General features: G+C 42.2%; 1 protein-coding gene across 1 annotated transcript in view; it reads right to left on the reverse strand.

Moving 5' to 3' along the window:
• MAP2K5 (mitogen-activated protein kinase kinase 5) overlaps positions 1-14335 on the reverse strand; it is a 120302-nt gene that overhangs the window by 84319 nt on the left and 21648 nt on the right. Inside the window, exons 7-8 of the mRNA XM_088533961.1 lie at positions 12727-12775; positions 8077-8141 (exon numbers count right to left, since the gene is read on the reverse strand). Coding sequence (XP_088390087.1) covers positions 8077-8141; positions 12727-12775 — 114 coding nt within the window. The remainder of the gene's footprint in view (positions 1-8076; positions 8142-12726; positions 12776-14335) is intronic.

Raw genomic sequence — 14335 nt, forward strand, 5'->3', positions numbered from 1 at the left:
GCTGCAGCTCCAGGGGCTCCCACAAAACCTGCCCCGGTGCTTTGTGCTCCTCAATACACCCTCTTCCCCCTTATTTTCACATCGTGGTATTTGTTCCTATCTGTTAAACGTCGGAATCTCATTGCACTCAACCAGACGTGCCGATTTTACTCAGTTTACCCGTTATGTGGATGATCTCACACGCAGCCCTGCACTGGGGAGCTGCAGAGGAACCCTCTGGATACCCACAGGGATGACACACATGTCCCTCTGTCCCAAAGGGATTTTGCTTCAGTCCCAAAAATGTTTTGCGAAGGATAGCACAAACCAGGACACGTAAAAGCCCTGCATTTCTTATTTGAGTTTAAAAACTAACATAAAAAGAGACTGCAATAGCGAGCGGTACCTTCAGATCTAAGGTCACTGGGTAGAGTGAGACAAACTGAACATTTCCCTGCACATGAGAAATAACCTAGAGCAAAATGACTATGTCATCACGTTGCATGAGATGAATAAAATTCGCTAAGTGTTATGCATTGCAGAATGACATGCCAGTTACCAGCTGCAAACTATATGCAGCAAATCACCCACAGATTTGGTTTACTGTTAATTTTTTTTTCTTTTTTCCCGCCCATAGTACTGCCAGTGTCTGTCATGCTCCTGGTCAGATTCTCGCGCTTTAATCACGGAGTTGTCACGTACTCAAATGGCCATCTAAAGAAACAGATTCAAATTGTTCCTAGGAAATAACCACTTTGACAGTTGTTGCCTTCTGCAATAGACAAACACATTAGCCTGACTCCCTGGCTGTTAAACCAGGAAATCCGGAGCGCGCAGCAGTTGGGAAAAGGAGCTTTTATGGGGACTGTGCTAGTTCAAACAGCAATCTCCGCCAGCCTCCCTTCCATCTAAAATGCCATTACAGGGGCTTGAATACTGAAAGCAAAATTATTTGCTGTTAAGCTAGAAAACAAACAAAAATACTTGTATCTAAATTTTAAACTTTTCGGAAGAGTAAAATTGGCACTGGAAGCCACATAAAGAAAATGCACAAGAGCAAAACGTCTCACTTAACCCATCTCTGTTGGAAAGAGAAAGCCTTGGCATCCAAACCGGAGCATAAAGAATAGATCCCTCATCTCTTTTACTCTGTAATCCACTATTTCCATCTGGTACCACTTATATTAATCTTCCTTTTCCATGGCAGCCAAGCATCCAGAGCCATCCTCTACAGGCAGAGCACAAGCCATTCTCCTTGCAGCCCTCCCTTGCAACGTGGTCCCCGTCCCCCAGCGCAACCTGTTCGGACGGGACATGCGGAGCACAGGGAGCTCGTGGCCTTCGGGTGGACACGGCGCCCGAGGAGGAGGAGGAGGAGGAGGAGGCAGCTCTGCTTCCTCCGCCAGCAGCGCTGGGCCAAGCCAGCCGAGACGCCGACTTGCAGCGGCGATGCAGAATCCGTTTTGGAAGCAACGTGAGTCCGAGCGAGCTGCACAGCCGGCCACAGCCCTGGTTATGGTTATTCACAGGGTCGCACGTGCCCACCAGGAGCCCTAGGCCTGCACCTTCCGCGTTAGCAAACCACTCGCTCAGGACAGATGTGACCCTCTCACACCCTGACAACCATCAAAGCTGCTCAGTAACTCCTAGACCAGCACCAGAGAAGAGAACTGTACCAAAAGCAGAAGTTTTTAAGTATTTAAACTAATACCTAGAAATTGTTGGATTTTTTTCCTTAATCATGGCTCAGTTTCAAGTAAAAAGCTTGCATTAAATAGTTAGTTCTGCCTGGACACAGTAAACACTTGCAAGAAGTCACAATACTCCTGTCCTGCCCATGAGTTTACATCAAACTGATGTAATGATGTAAAGGAGGGACTTTAAAACACAGCATTGATAAGCTCTCCCAGTATAACAGCAAAAAGGGATTTCTATATACCCTTCCATAAGCAAAACCTCTATTTCAAGAAGCTTTCTACCTTAGGGAGCAACGCCTACAAGCTTGGCATAACTCGACTGTTGCAAATTCCATTAGTTCTCTGCCACACAGACTTATCTGCCATGGAAAAAATGGTATCTCCCAAGTCAGGCCAAGCTGCAGAGAGAGTTGCAGGGTTTTTACAAAACATCTCAGTAGTAGCAAAAGCAGCTTAAATTTTCAGGATTACTACTCATTTAATCCTCTGGACCATGGGCACACAATGCAAACAAAGCAACTTTAATTTAAGAATCATCCAGTTTCTAATTAAACAGCCATAGGCAGCTGGCTGGATACATTTTAATCAGTTTCAATAACCTATTGATTGGTATACTGAAGCCTAAAAAATTAAAAGTAAAAAGATGATCGGGGAATTGTCCCATCTCAGAACAACAGTAGAAGCCTCTGTAAATAACTCCTCTTTTAACCATCAGCTAAATGAACACTTCAATACTGCAGTACAAAGTCTTCTGCAAAATTACTTTAACTAACAAGCAGAAATTTATCAGCTTCAGCCAAAATCAATGCTGAAATCAATTTGAACACTGGTTGTGTCTAAAGGGGCTCATTGGCAATTTAGGGAAATTACACCATGTAAATGCCTGTGCTTTAATTGAACAGTTTCATCAACTAGGCTGTGATTGCTGTCCATTCATTTATTTACTTTCACTGCAGCTACCATTCTGCAAAGGAATGGCTTTTGTCAGACTTGAAGGAGGCACTTTATCTTCATTTTATGCACTTTTGTGCATAACAGATTTTATGAGGCAGCAAGTGATGGCTGGGGTCACAAGAAGCAAGTGAGCAGCAATCACTGGTCAGTCTTGTTTAAACTGTAACGATAATATGCAGAAATTGTGGGGTATTTCCAACTTTAGCTATTACCGTTACAATGCTTTTTAGTGCAACTAAAAATAAACCAAAGTAACCACAAGAAAGGGAGAACGAAGCTAATTTGGGAAAGGAAAGATAGGGAAGTGCTCTGCAGTTGTAACACAAGAACAAAGGAGATGTGTGGCTGCATGAAGTCTGAAAATCCCATTTGTTGGAATGCTGATCCAAACACTTAACCTTCCTGCATGGCATTTTCCAGCCCTCTATCATCTCACCGTGCCGGGATGACGACGTTCAGGAAGCACAAGGAGAACCCTCTCTGGAAAGCCCAAGGGATGGGAAGCAGCATGATGGAGCTGCCGGGGCTCTGGACGAGGAACCAGCAGATCCAGGCGCAGCTCCCAGCTCTCCCACTGCTTTGATAGGCTGGGGGGAGCAGGAGGGAATTTAAAAAATTAAAAAGCCTCTTCCCTCTCTCTCTGTTTATATGCAGACAATTACCAGCCTCCTTTGCATAAAGCACAAAAAGATCTACTCTAAAGAAGGGCAAATTATCATCACCCATTGCTGATTCCTGCAGGAAAACAGCAACCAATGGAAGGGCAGAGCAGAACTCCGCAGGAGGCCACGAGAAGACGAGAGCACCACCTAGTTCAGAGCTGCCTTCAGCAGCATTTAAGAGGTACACGATATTTTTCGAAGAATACACCTGCTATGCAGAAATACCTGAGACAGCTCCTAGATATGCTGGAAAAGTGCCAGCCTCTTGCACCAGGAGCAGAGAGACGAGCCAGAGCCCAAGTTACATGAGACTGCAATAAATTCCAGCTGTGCCATCACCATCCGAGCAAGCACAGCTCAATCATCTCCACCTTCCCTACTCTCAATCCAAGCAAAACCGCCTCCAACTCCTCCACTGAAGAGTTGATGCCACTTTTCCTGCTAATGGCACGGAGCATCCGCAATCTTCTTGGATAGCAGTTTGCAGGCTGTCTTGCAAGAGAGAGCAACTCCCCAGCTGTCTTGCCACGCGCTGCGTGCGACGCGCTAATGGGGCACCCCAAGGTTGGTGGAGATGGAGAATAGAGAAATGGGCATATGCTGGGACGCGCAACTCGAGCGAACAGCAAAATTGCTCAAGTAAATTGCTCAAGCAAATTAAGCTCCAGCATTTATCCGTATTTTTCCTAGCTAAACGATTCTTCTGGCCGGTACATCAGCAACAGCCACTTCTCTTCCAATTACTCAAGCGATAGGGCAACCGTCTGGTTTAACAGCTTCTGTTAAGGTGATACCCAACTCTGCCTTTCTAGACACCGGGTAACTTTACAAATCGGTTATGAGATGATGGGGACTCGATGTTTATGGCGACGCAGCTCGCGGCTACCCAAGACTCCTGACAGAACCCCAAAGATTTGCGCACCATGAACACACATCCCTTAAAAACCAGCGGATACCTAAAAGGATCTAGTCACCATCACCTAGAAAGAATTCTCTGAACATTTCACTTCTTATTTAAAACTATGCAGTTATACAACTTAATTATACAATTATAAGGGAAAAGCTGGAATATAAAAGGTAAAAATATTTATTTTGTTCATGTGTAAAGGAAGGAAATCGCGACACTTCAGAGATGCCCCATGAGTGACAGCTTCACGAGCTAATTACCAGCCAGATACAGACTTCTCCTGCATTATATTTAGATTCCAAACAGACATGCCTGAGTGTTTTCCCTCTAAATCATTTAAAGCAACTACTCCTGGGACCGCCTGGCACAGCGCATACTACAAATCAAAATGTGGACATTATTTTACTAAAGCAAAGGAGCAATTTTACCAAAACTTGGTGTTTCAGTTCTGTAGCCGAAGAGGGAACTAAAACATGCAGCAGAAATGTGCCTAATTTAAATGTCTTTTGGACCTGCCAGTGAATTATTTTTCAAAAAAGCAATTTAAGCAAACACCCTAGATGCCCTTCGATAACAGGGCTTTTTTTTTCTGCTGTGAAGCAGCCACTGTACATTCCCCATCCTATCAACTTCTTTAAAACAGCTGATAGAAAGACCTCTGTACTCAAACAATCAAAAAGGATATTATTTGCAGGATCTAACTCTACAATTTCTATTATCCCTTAATTAAGAGAGGAGCATATCAAAAGCAGGGGAAAAACAGGATGGCAGATAACCACAAAATCCCTTCTCTTTTCACAACAGGAAAAACATTTAGATTCAGCAAGTTCTCACTAGAAGTATTGCAATAAAGTATTGATTTTTGCCAGACTCAATTGACTGAAAAGTTGTTTGTATAGCAATATTGGCCAAGCCAATATACTGGAACAATCTTGCTACACACAGTAATCAAGTGTATTTCTAAGGTATAATTATACCGTCATAAAAATAAAGCTAAGATACCTCTTCTCCAAGCAATAAAACAGTTGCAGTTGTAAAGGATCCAAATAAATGAAATATATTTTCTAACTAAACATAATGTCTTTCAAAGAGAAGAAAAACCCCTCCCCTTCACCCCCCTTAAGCCAAGGTTAGCATGAAGAGTGATCAATACTTCAATCTCAATAAACTATTTCAATAGTAGTTAATTCGCATGGAAAGAAAGGCTGAAAATTTTTGCCCAGCGAGCTGCAACACGCTATCTGGTTTGCGGAATGCTCGTAATATATCATCCCACAATGGATATGACTTAGTATAAAGTGCTAGAAGGAGAGGAGGGGAAAGAGAAAAGGTGGTACCACCTCCATACCCTCGTTCTTTACATTCAGATCAATACTACACACAGCCTCTTGTGAGACAAACCCCTGCACGGAATGCAGGAAAACAGCCAAACGTTCGCAATTAATTTTATTTGACAAATGTTCATTGATTTACTGGAATAAAATATGTGCTGCTATCTCCGACTCGCGCAATCCAGCCACCTGTAAGTATTCCATTTAGCAGTTTCTTAGCAGATCGTGGTACAGGGCTGCTCCTTTAGCAAGGCTCCCCTTTAAAAAGGGGAAGCTGCCCCAATAACGTTGGGCCTCCTTCGTCCACTGCTTTTTGCAACTGCAGCAAGCAGCAGCTCTTCCGGAGTGAAGGAGTAACCTGGTGCAACCCTTCAGCCCAATGGAGCAAGGAGCAAACCCAGGAACATCTGGCAAATAAGCCAACCTTAGCAACAGCCCAGTTTGGGGGCAAGACTTATTTCAGATTTATAATGTACTGTTATTTGCATCGCTAAAAGTAGCGGACACCAGGAATGGGTGCCCTGGTTGCTGCAGGGCTGGGCTCCCTCCTGTGCTCGGGGCTGCTGCGCCCTCAACCTTCTCGCCTGGCCCTTCCTCAGCTGCAGACTCTCACTGAACAGGAACCACTTGGAAGGGGAAAAACAGGTTTTGTTCAAAATATTAAGCAAAGAGCAGACACATAGTCATACTGCCCTTCAGAGATGCAAGAAAGTCAAAAGGTGCAAGTTTGGCTTTACACACCATTTCATCCAAAATTCCTGTATGAATACTGCAAAACACAGAGCACATATTGCCTAAGTGACAATACTGTTAAAGAATGTGACATTTTTATACCACCTTCTTCACCTAAAAGCACTGTATTATTTTACAGACTTCATCCACACAACAAACGTGGAATGGAGCTTTTCTTTGCCAGCAGGGAGCTCAGACAAGCTGACAACTGGACACAAAGTTCAGCAGGTTCCTAATGCAAGACGATTAGCAAAGCACCCAGGGGTTCTCTCCTCCTCTCCCTGTCTCACCCTTACCAACTCTTGTCTTAGCTGTCTCAGAAGTTTCCCTCCTCAGCAGATTTCTCCTTCCTTTAACCTCTTTCCCTCCACCTTCACATGGGCCCACCACGAGCATCTTCTCCTCCCCTCCCTAACAGGCTGCAGAGTAAAGGCAGAACCTTTGGGGTTCAAAATGATCAGCAGTTTCCAAACAAGGTCCATACAGGGCACAACAGAAGGCACTGAACTCCAGCATGCTGAAGACACCTGCTACACAAGCTCAAAAACTATTTGTGAGGCTTCACCTCTGGACTACGACTGCAGAAGCTGGAGTGAGACAGAAACATAGAGCAGGAGAGATTCCCAATACAGTAATTTTGGATGAGACTGACAAACCTATGTGAATTCCCTTATTCCGAAGGACTTTCCTAAAAGGGCTTCAACGCCTTCCCCAGGCACCAGTAGGCAGGGTAAGGAAGGCTGTAGAGCGCAGCACCCTTTCCCAAGGCCTTCTCTTGCAGTCAGGGAAGAGCATCACTGCTCCAAGTCTCTTGGTTTAGCAATATTGTTCTGCCACAGAATGCAAGGGAGCTCACCACAGACAAGGTTAACTTAATTTTTGAAGAGTCCACTCAAAAACTAGGTTTTTCCGTTAAAGGTTTTGGAAACCCATTTTAAGAAACCTTCTGCAAGGAGACCAAAGGCAGCTGTTTCACAGCACTGGCAGCCAATTAGAAACTAAACCAAATGCACTGTAGCTTTTAAAACTTCTTTTTTTTAATGTTAATATCAAAGTAAAAATATCCAAGGTATAAACAAAACCATAATGGGATGCTGGGTTACTGTATATGGTAAATAGCTCTCTGGAGGAAACCTTTATTACTCCCTCAGGGCTTTCTTACAAACTATGGATTTCTTAATTCCTACTGGAATATTTTTCATACACCACTGCAGACTATTAAGTACCAGATATTACATTATGTAGTTTAAACTTTGCACTATGCATGAGAAGGACTTTCCTATCGAGAAAACTCTCTCTGCTATTATAATCTTTACAATATTAAAATTAATACTGGCTGCAGGGTATAAGCTTCAGTACCAAAATTTGGGGGAGTTGATAATTTAATGTATTCATCAGCCTGTGTGTGAAGCTGCTCATAAGGGAGGGAAGTCACTGCACCAGAGAAAGGGTATTTACTAATCCTGAATTGCTAGAGAAAGGCAGAGCATCGGTGTCATCGCATCCTGCGCTGCAAATACCGACGGCAATTCGTTACCCTTCAGGACATACCAAGTTTCACTTGTGAACCATTAACTTGTAACCCAGGAGGGATTCAAAGCCAGGTGCTAAAAAGACAATAAAAACGCACCGGTCCTCACGGCACCCAGAAGCAGCTACCTTGCAAATATGTAAAGAGCATTCTTAAAAAGTTTATATTTAGAATTTCTTTTCTGCATAGCAGCAATGGCCCACCTACATCTTACTGTACACACAGAGGCGAAAAAATCTGCTCAATTTTATTTTAAAAAAATTAAGTGAAATTCAACACTCACTTGTAGACTGTGCCTCCATTGCCATGACCGAGGATGTCTCGATACCGTATGTCTTGTTCATTCATCTCCACAAGAAAGAAAGAAAAACAAAAGAGATGTCATGCTGTGGATGGAAATGTCAAGGAAAAGCAACTCTAGGCCATAAACAACAAGCAGTCTGGGTCATTTCAAGTTCAGCTGCAAGAACGAGAAGATCAATACAACATTTGCTGTCCAATTTATAAAAGACGATACCAAGGGACAAAGTGATGGAAAGTTTAATGACAATTTGTTTGCCTGGGTCATTTCATTAAAGTTTGATAAAAGGTGTCAAAATGGAATGATATAATATAGCTCAAGAGGGTCAGGTCACAGATACTGATAGGAAAAGGGTCTCCAGAACAGCACATAACCAAAGCCAAAGTTGGAGGTGAATGGAAACAATCCAACAAAAAACTGTCATCTTACGTATGGCTGGAAAAGTTTATGACTTATTCTAGAATCAGCATAATTGATACTAATTGAGGGACAAGGTTCTATCAGCAGGATTGCTCCACAGAGCTCAATTTAACCACTTATGAACTAAAGTGAACATTCTGCAGGAGAAATAATTCACCAATTGCTATCCAACAGCACTAATTTTCCTTGAGTTACATAACAAATTGCTTGTCGTTGCTCTGGGACAGCTCCCAGAGAGCACGACGATATCCAGGCAGGCAAGCAGAGCCCAGCACGAGCTCCGCATGCGGCAAACGCGGATCGTACACGGGCCGGCCAGGCCAGCGCTCCAGAAATCACCACGGGCACTTTGGGAAAGGACATGCATACTTGGAAAGAAAAAAAGAAAAATTTTCTTAATTTTTCCTAAGAATGTTATCAAGTCATTACCTTACTTCTATAATCTGTTTGTATTTTATGGGATACCAAAATAAACATTTAACATGAGCTTAAAGCTTAATAGCTTAAAGACTTCCTGTTATTTTTATGCGTTAAAAGGCATTTAAAAAATACCTAATGATTTATCTGGTGTCATTAGAGATCACAAACACATCTGAGATAGCTTTAAATTAATTGTTTCAAGTATCAGTAGCAGCATGGTGAGAACCAGGCAGAGCCTGCTGTACGCTCCCCATCTGAGCATTCACCCAACTTGGGAAAGGGCTTTTAAAACTCGGTGGGGACACGTGCCCTTTGGTCACTCAGCCACGTTGAGGCATCCCTGTTCATAGGATGTCAGTGAAGAGGACAGGAACTTTTCCTCTGGCTTCAGCTGGAACAAGCGTCAGCAACAAGCTGAAATGCCTGGAATGGTCCCGCTCAGCACGTTCGACCAACGCAAAGTGCAATATTTAATTGAGTTGTTGGTCTTTTACTGTTTGAATAAAAAAGATGTTTCTTGCAGAAAATACTTTTACTCTGCACATTTCTTTTGGTTGAAAGGTTGAATTTTTGGTTGTTTTTTATGTTCTAAGACAACTAGAAATAACTCAAAGCAGAAGTTGATGCTATAACATAACGGAATTGTAGTTAAACCTGGGCCAGACACCTTAAGGCAGTGTGGAATGAGCCATTTAAGGGTCAGAGTAGGTTTTCAATATAAACGTTATCACTAAATCTGTCTTGCTTACAATGGCAGAAAATGCAAATAAAGAGGGGGCAAACCCACTTCGCATAAAGAAAAAGTATTCCTCAAGTCTGAAAAATATAAAGAACCTCTACTGGATCCTCTGCAATAAATTAGACAGTGAGTGAAATTTTTTTACAGCATAGGCAGTGTTTAAGGATTTCTGCTCTCCTCAGCCAGAGAGCTTTAATTCTCTGGTCCTTGAGGTAACAGCAAAGATCTTTTACACACTCCCAGGAATGTACTTATAAACAAAACTGTATGAGAAATGAACATATTTATGTCCTCACTTCTGGAGGTGGGGGACACAGACATTTTTTGTGGTTATGCAACTTATAAGCAACAAATTGAGCAGAAGCAGAGCCATAAAGCATCCTCTCTCTTCTGCTTCTTTCTAAGTGATAAAAAGTGTTTTCTTCATGTCATTCCATAGAAGCCCATGACAGCAGCAGCTCTTTGCCCTCATGTTGCGCTGCTCTCCCCTGCTGCCAGCCCGGTACCATTTCTTGTCCCTGTGCACAAAAGGGCAAGCAGGAACCGAGGGAGAAACAGGCAGACTAGGCTGGAGCAGCTATCTGCCAGCGAACGATGGGGAGATAAAGTGTGATTTACTGGCTCAAATAAAGATGCCAGAAAACATGCTGTGATTTATTTATTTTACTGGGAAAACTGGATTCTCGATCATAAAATGATAACACAATGCAGAGGAACTCGACGGTATGGACTGGAATATTAAACCTGCAAACCCAAATTTCATCGGATGCCAATATTAGCAGAATTAATGCAAAAGAGAAATGGACTTCAATTACGGATCAGCAAACAAAACACCTTTTGTTTATATCTCGTGTTTTTGAAAGAAATCAGTGTCTATCTCTTGCAAATCATTAAAACCAAAATGCTCAATTAATCCTTATTTTACATGTAGAAGCCTGTCAGAGGCAGGCTGCTCTGGCCATACCTTTGCTTTACGAATCGAAGCAATAATGGTTTCAGAAAGCAGTCACACTCTATGAGCAGACAATTGAAGAGATTTAGTAAATCCCACTTTATAGAGCAGAGACTAATCGGAAAACACAAGCCAGTCAAATGTTTCTTATGAACTGTTGACACTATATCAATGCTGAATCAATTGGTGGCATTTACTCTGAGTGACAGAAAAGAAATAAATATTTATATCACATCACCTATATCAATGAACCTAGGCAGAAAGCTATTTCTAACCTGTCAATATTTGATTATCTTGAAGAATCATGCTCCCTTCTTTTAATGATTAATATGAATTCCTTATTAAACCTAAATGGAAACTACCAGAGGAATATCATTAGAAATGCCTGAAAGCATAAACTGCCAAAAATAATAAAAAATAATAACCCAACCCATATTTAAGTAATAAGTGTGACATAATCCCCCAAAAGGAAGAAAAGTTTATGTTGCAACTAGAAACTCATTTCCAGTTATGAATCTGTGACCAAATTTTGCAGAATACTATGCAGCAAAACAAAAAGCATTTTCTTCTTAAATGAGGTATGATATGACTCTTATTAGAAAAGGGTGAAAAGGTAATACTAAAATTATTCTGAATGTTGCCTTTACCGGGTAAAAGTAAAATTTTTAAATATAATTAAAAGATTTTTGGTTCCTTTATACAACTCTGTTACCAAAAAAAGCCCTATAATTATCTATTGCAGGGATATACAAAATAATCATTTTGACTGTTTAGAACAAATAAAATGCCAAATTGTGCTTATGAACTCAATCATGAGAACAAGGCTTACACTTGTGTTCAGTAACTCTATTTTCCTGAAAATTATTCCAGAAGGGAGTCGGCAACAGTATGAATTACTGAGCTTCATTTTAGAAGTTTAAAAGTCGGTTTAATATTCATGGCGTCCTACCACGCCGGCACGCACAGAATGCTGACGAGCCTGGAAAGGCCCTTCCGAGCTGTAGTCACAGCACCCGAGCCAGGCGGGCTGGCCCCGCGTTCCGAGGGGCACTCTCATCTATTCGAGCGCCACGTTACAGGTGCCACCGAAGGACAAGCGTGAGGACCGGCCTTTATCTTCTTGACACGCTCAACTACAACTACTTGATTCATGAAATGCCAATGAGGCTTGGAGAGGTCATTGTGTGAAGGCACTGAATACGCATCTGAGATAATTAAGATTTCAGCCTTCGAAACATGGAGGGGAAGTGAACAGCAGTTAAGAAAATCAATAAGAGTCTTTTATTTGCAGTGACACAGATGTCTCAGTCAATAGAGCCTAATAGGCAAGCCTGATCGCAGCGGACAGGTGCCTGCCTCCAAGGCTATCAAAGGGCTTTCACCATGACAAACATTAAAACATATTTATGTTGCCGCTGAAGAATCTGGGATTCTTTTCAGGGAGTTTAATTTAATGGTGCATATTTAGAGCCATTATACAACTGTGGGTCTGCACATGTGCGTCTGAACATATGTTCAGCTCAAAATGGGGAACGACTGCTCCGTTCGGCCGCGTGTCCTTCAGTTTTACATTAAATCTTGTGCTTCTGGGTGCTGGAATCTAATACCTGCAGCAGGAAGTAACAGGCCAGCCTTCTAGGATTTTTTTTTTTTTTTAAAAGAACAAAAAATAAGCAAAAAGTACAAGGAGGTTCCAAATAATGCAGAGCAGTTCCTTGCAAGAACCAGCTAAATAAGCACTACCCTAAAAATACGAAGGTCATTCCAACTCAGCAGTTGACTTAGTTATTCAAAATTGATTAACTTTCTTCCCTGAAATTGTGGCAGCAGCGCAACATGTGTGAGGTACTTCAATCTATTCGGAGCTAAATCTGATTAGCACATTTTGAGAAATGGGAAGCAAATTGCCATGCCAATCAAAATAAATCAGGACACATAACTCATTCATATCGTGAAGGTTTTCATGGTGTCTCCTGCTCTGTGTTAAAAGAACACATTACAACTAAATGAGCAGTAAGCATCTGTCCAGAAATCCGTGGTATTCCAGTCACTGCAGTACTAGGCAGTAACAAGTACCCAAGAGCAAATGGAGTGCACCTACCTGGCCGTTTGCTAGTATTTTCTTCAGCTCTGCAGAAGACTTTTTTAAGCTGAAGAAAAAAAATAAGAAAAAGGACAGTTATTTTTAATGACTACACCATTTTGCTTTGTAAAATGAAGCACAGTCATACCAAGGAACAAGCCATCAGATTAAGTTTATGGTTACATATTCTGATTAGATTTAACTAACTATACAGACTCTTCAGAGTACACAGAGGAGAAAGAGCAGCAATGCAAAATTAAGCACCTCATGACTATTTTCACCTTCACAAACTAGTGGTTTGGATACCAGACTATACTGACCAACAATCCACCTTTTGACAGTTCCAAAACCAGAGGACAAAATCACAGAGAGCCCACATGTTTCAAAGCCAACAAGAAAAGTAAGGTTCTCATCTACTTCAAGTGCCTGGAGACCCAGTGGTGCATAGTTCTGATGACATCTCACTACCTCAATGGACTGCAGAGACGGGCACAGGGAGCAGGTGAGTTCAATCCTGCCTCCGGTGCCTCAGTGACGTGTAAATTTAGGGAGATGAGTCCAGATCACCACATGTATCCTGTTCCTTTCCACTGGAAACTATTCCTGCATCAGCCTTCTTAGATAAGACAAAACAACCCATATTATTCTATTCGGGAGAAGAAAATAACAAAGCGCAACTCTTTGCCTGGCATATTTGATCAGTAAAACTATAGTGGCTGCAAATTACTCCCCTAAATCCCATCCCCAAAATACCAATGACAACTTCATCCCCTCTCCTGTCAAACTCCATTGCTCACACGCTCAACACTGCAAACTGCCCGGAGAGCAGCATCTCTGGAAAACTTATCCCAGAAAAACATTCTGCTCCTATTACTGAAGTCATAAAAGAAGTACAAAATAATATATTCTTAAAAGGCATGAGCACGTGTCTTGATCACAGATCATTATTAACAAGAACAGCAAAACCACAGATTTGGTATTTAGTGGCTTTGTTCTTTAATAGGCCTCTTGTTCCCACGACTGCTTTAAAGAAAAATTAAGTTTTCCAAGGAAACATAAGTTGATCTTGTCATCTTTCATGACTAACAATTTGTGAACATGAAACAAAGAGAGACTTTCAATTACTTCAAAAACAAAACTCCTAGTGCAGAAGGTTTTGGAAAAGGAATGGCAATTAACCACCACATAAGGTGACAAGAAGCTTCTAGAAAGCTGCTTTTCAGAGCACTTTATGAACAGCTCAAAGCAGAGGAAGGCCCGGCACGCCGGGGCAGAGCGGGCTGTGTTTGGCGGATGGGGAGGAGGTCACCGCGCAGAGCCGCTCGCGTTGCTCCGAGACGCCTCCAACGGGACCGTTGCTCTACAACACGAGGGATGGCGACACGCTTGGCCCCCTGCATTTACAGGGCCACTGGCTCATCCCTGTCCTTTTTATTTTAAAAAGCGTTCTTGGAGGGAAGAGGGAGCAGCATGTTAATACAGGTTAAGCAGAACAACTAATAATACATTGCACACGCCGATCGGCATTGGAATAATTCAGGTTGGAAGGGACCTCTGGAGGTTTCTATCCTCGCACTTCAGGTTCAACTGCTGCCTTTTGTCCTTTCAGTTATACACCTATGAGAAA

The sequence above is a fragment of the Tinamus guttatus genome, unplaced genomic scaffold, assembly GCF_059628265.1.
Source record: "Tinamus guttatus ecotype Peru unplaced genomic scaffold, ASM5962826v1 Tinamus_guttatus_pri_ptg000004l, whole genome shotgun sequence".
Lineage (NCBI taxonomy): Eukaryota > Metazoa > Chordata > Aves > Tinamiformes > Tinamidae > Tinamus > Tinamus guttatus.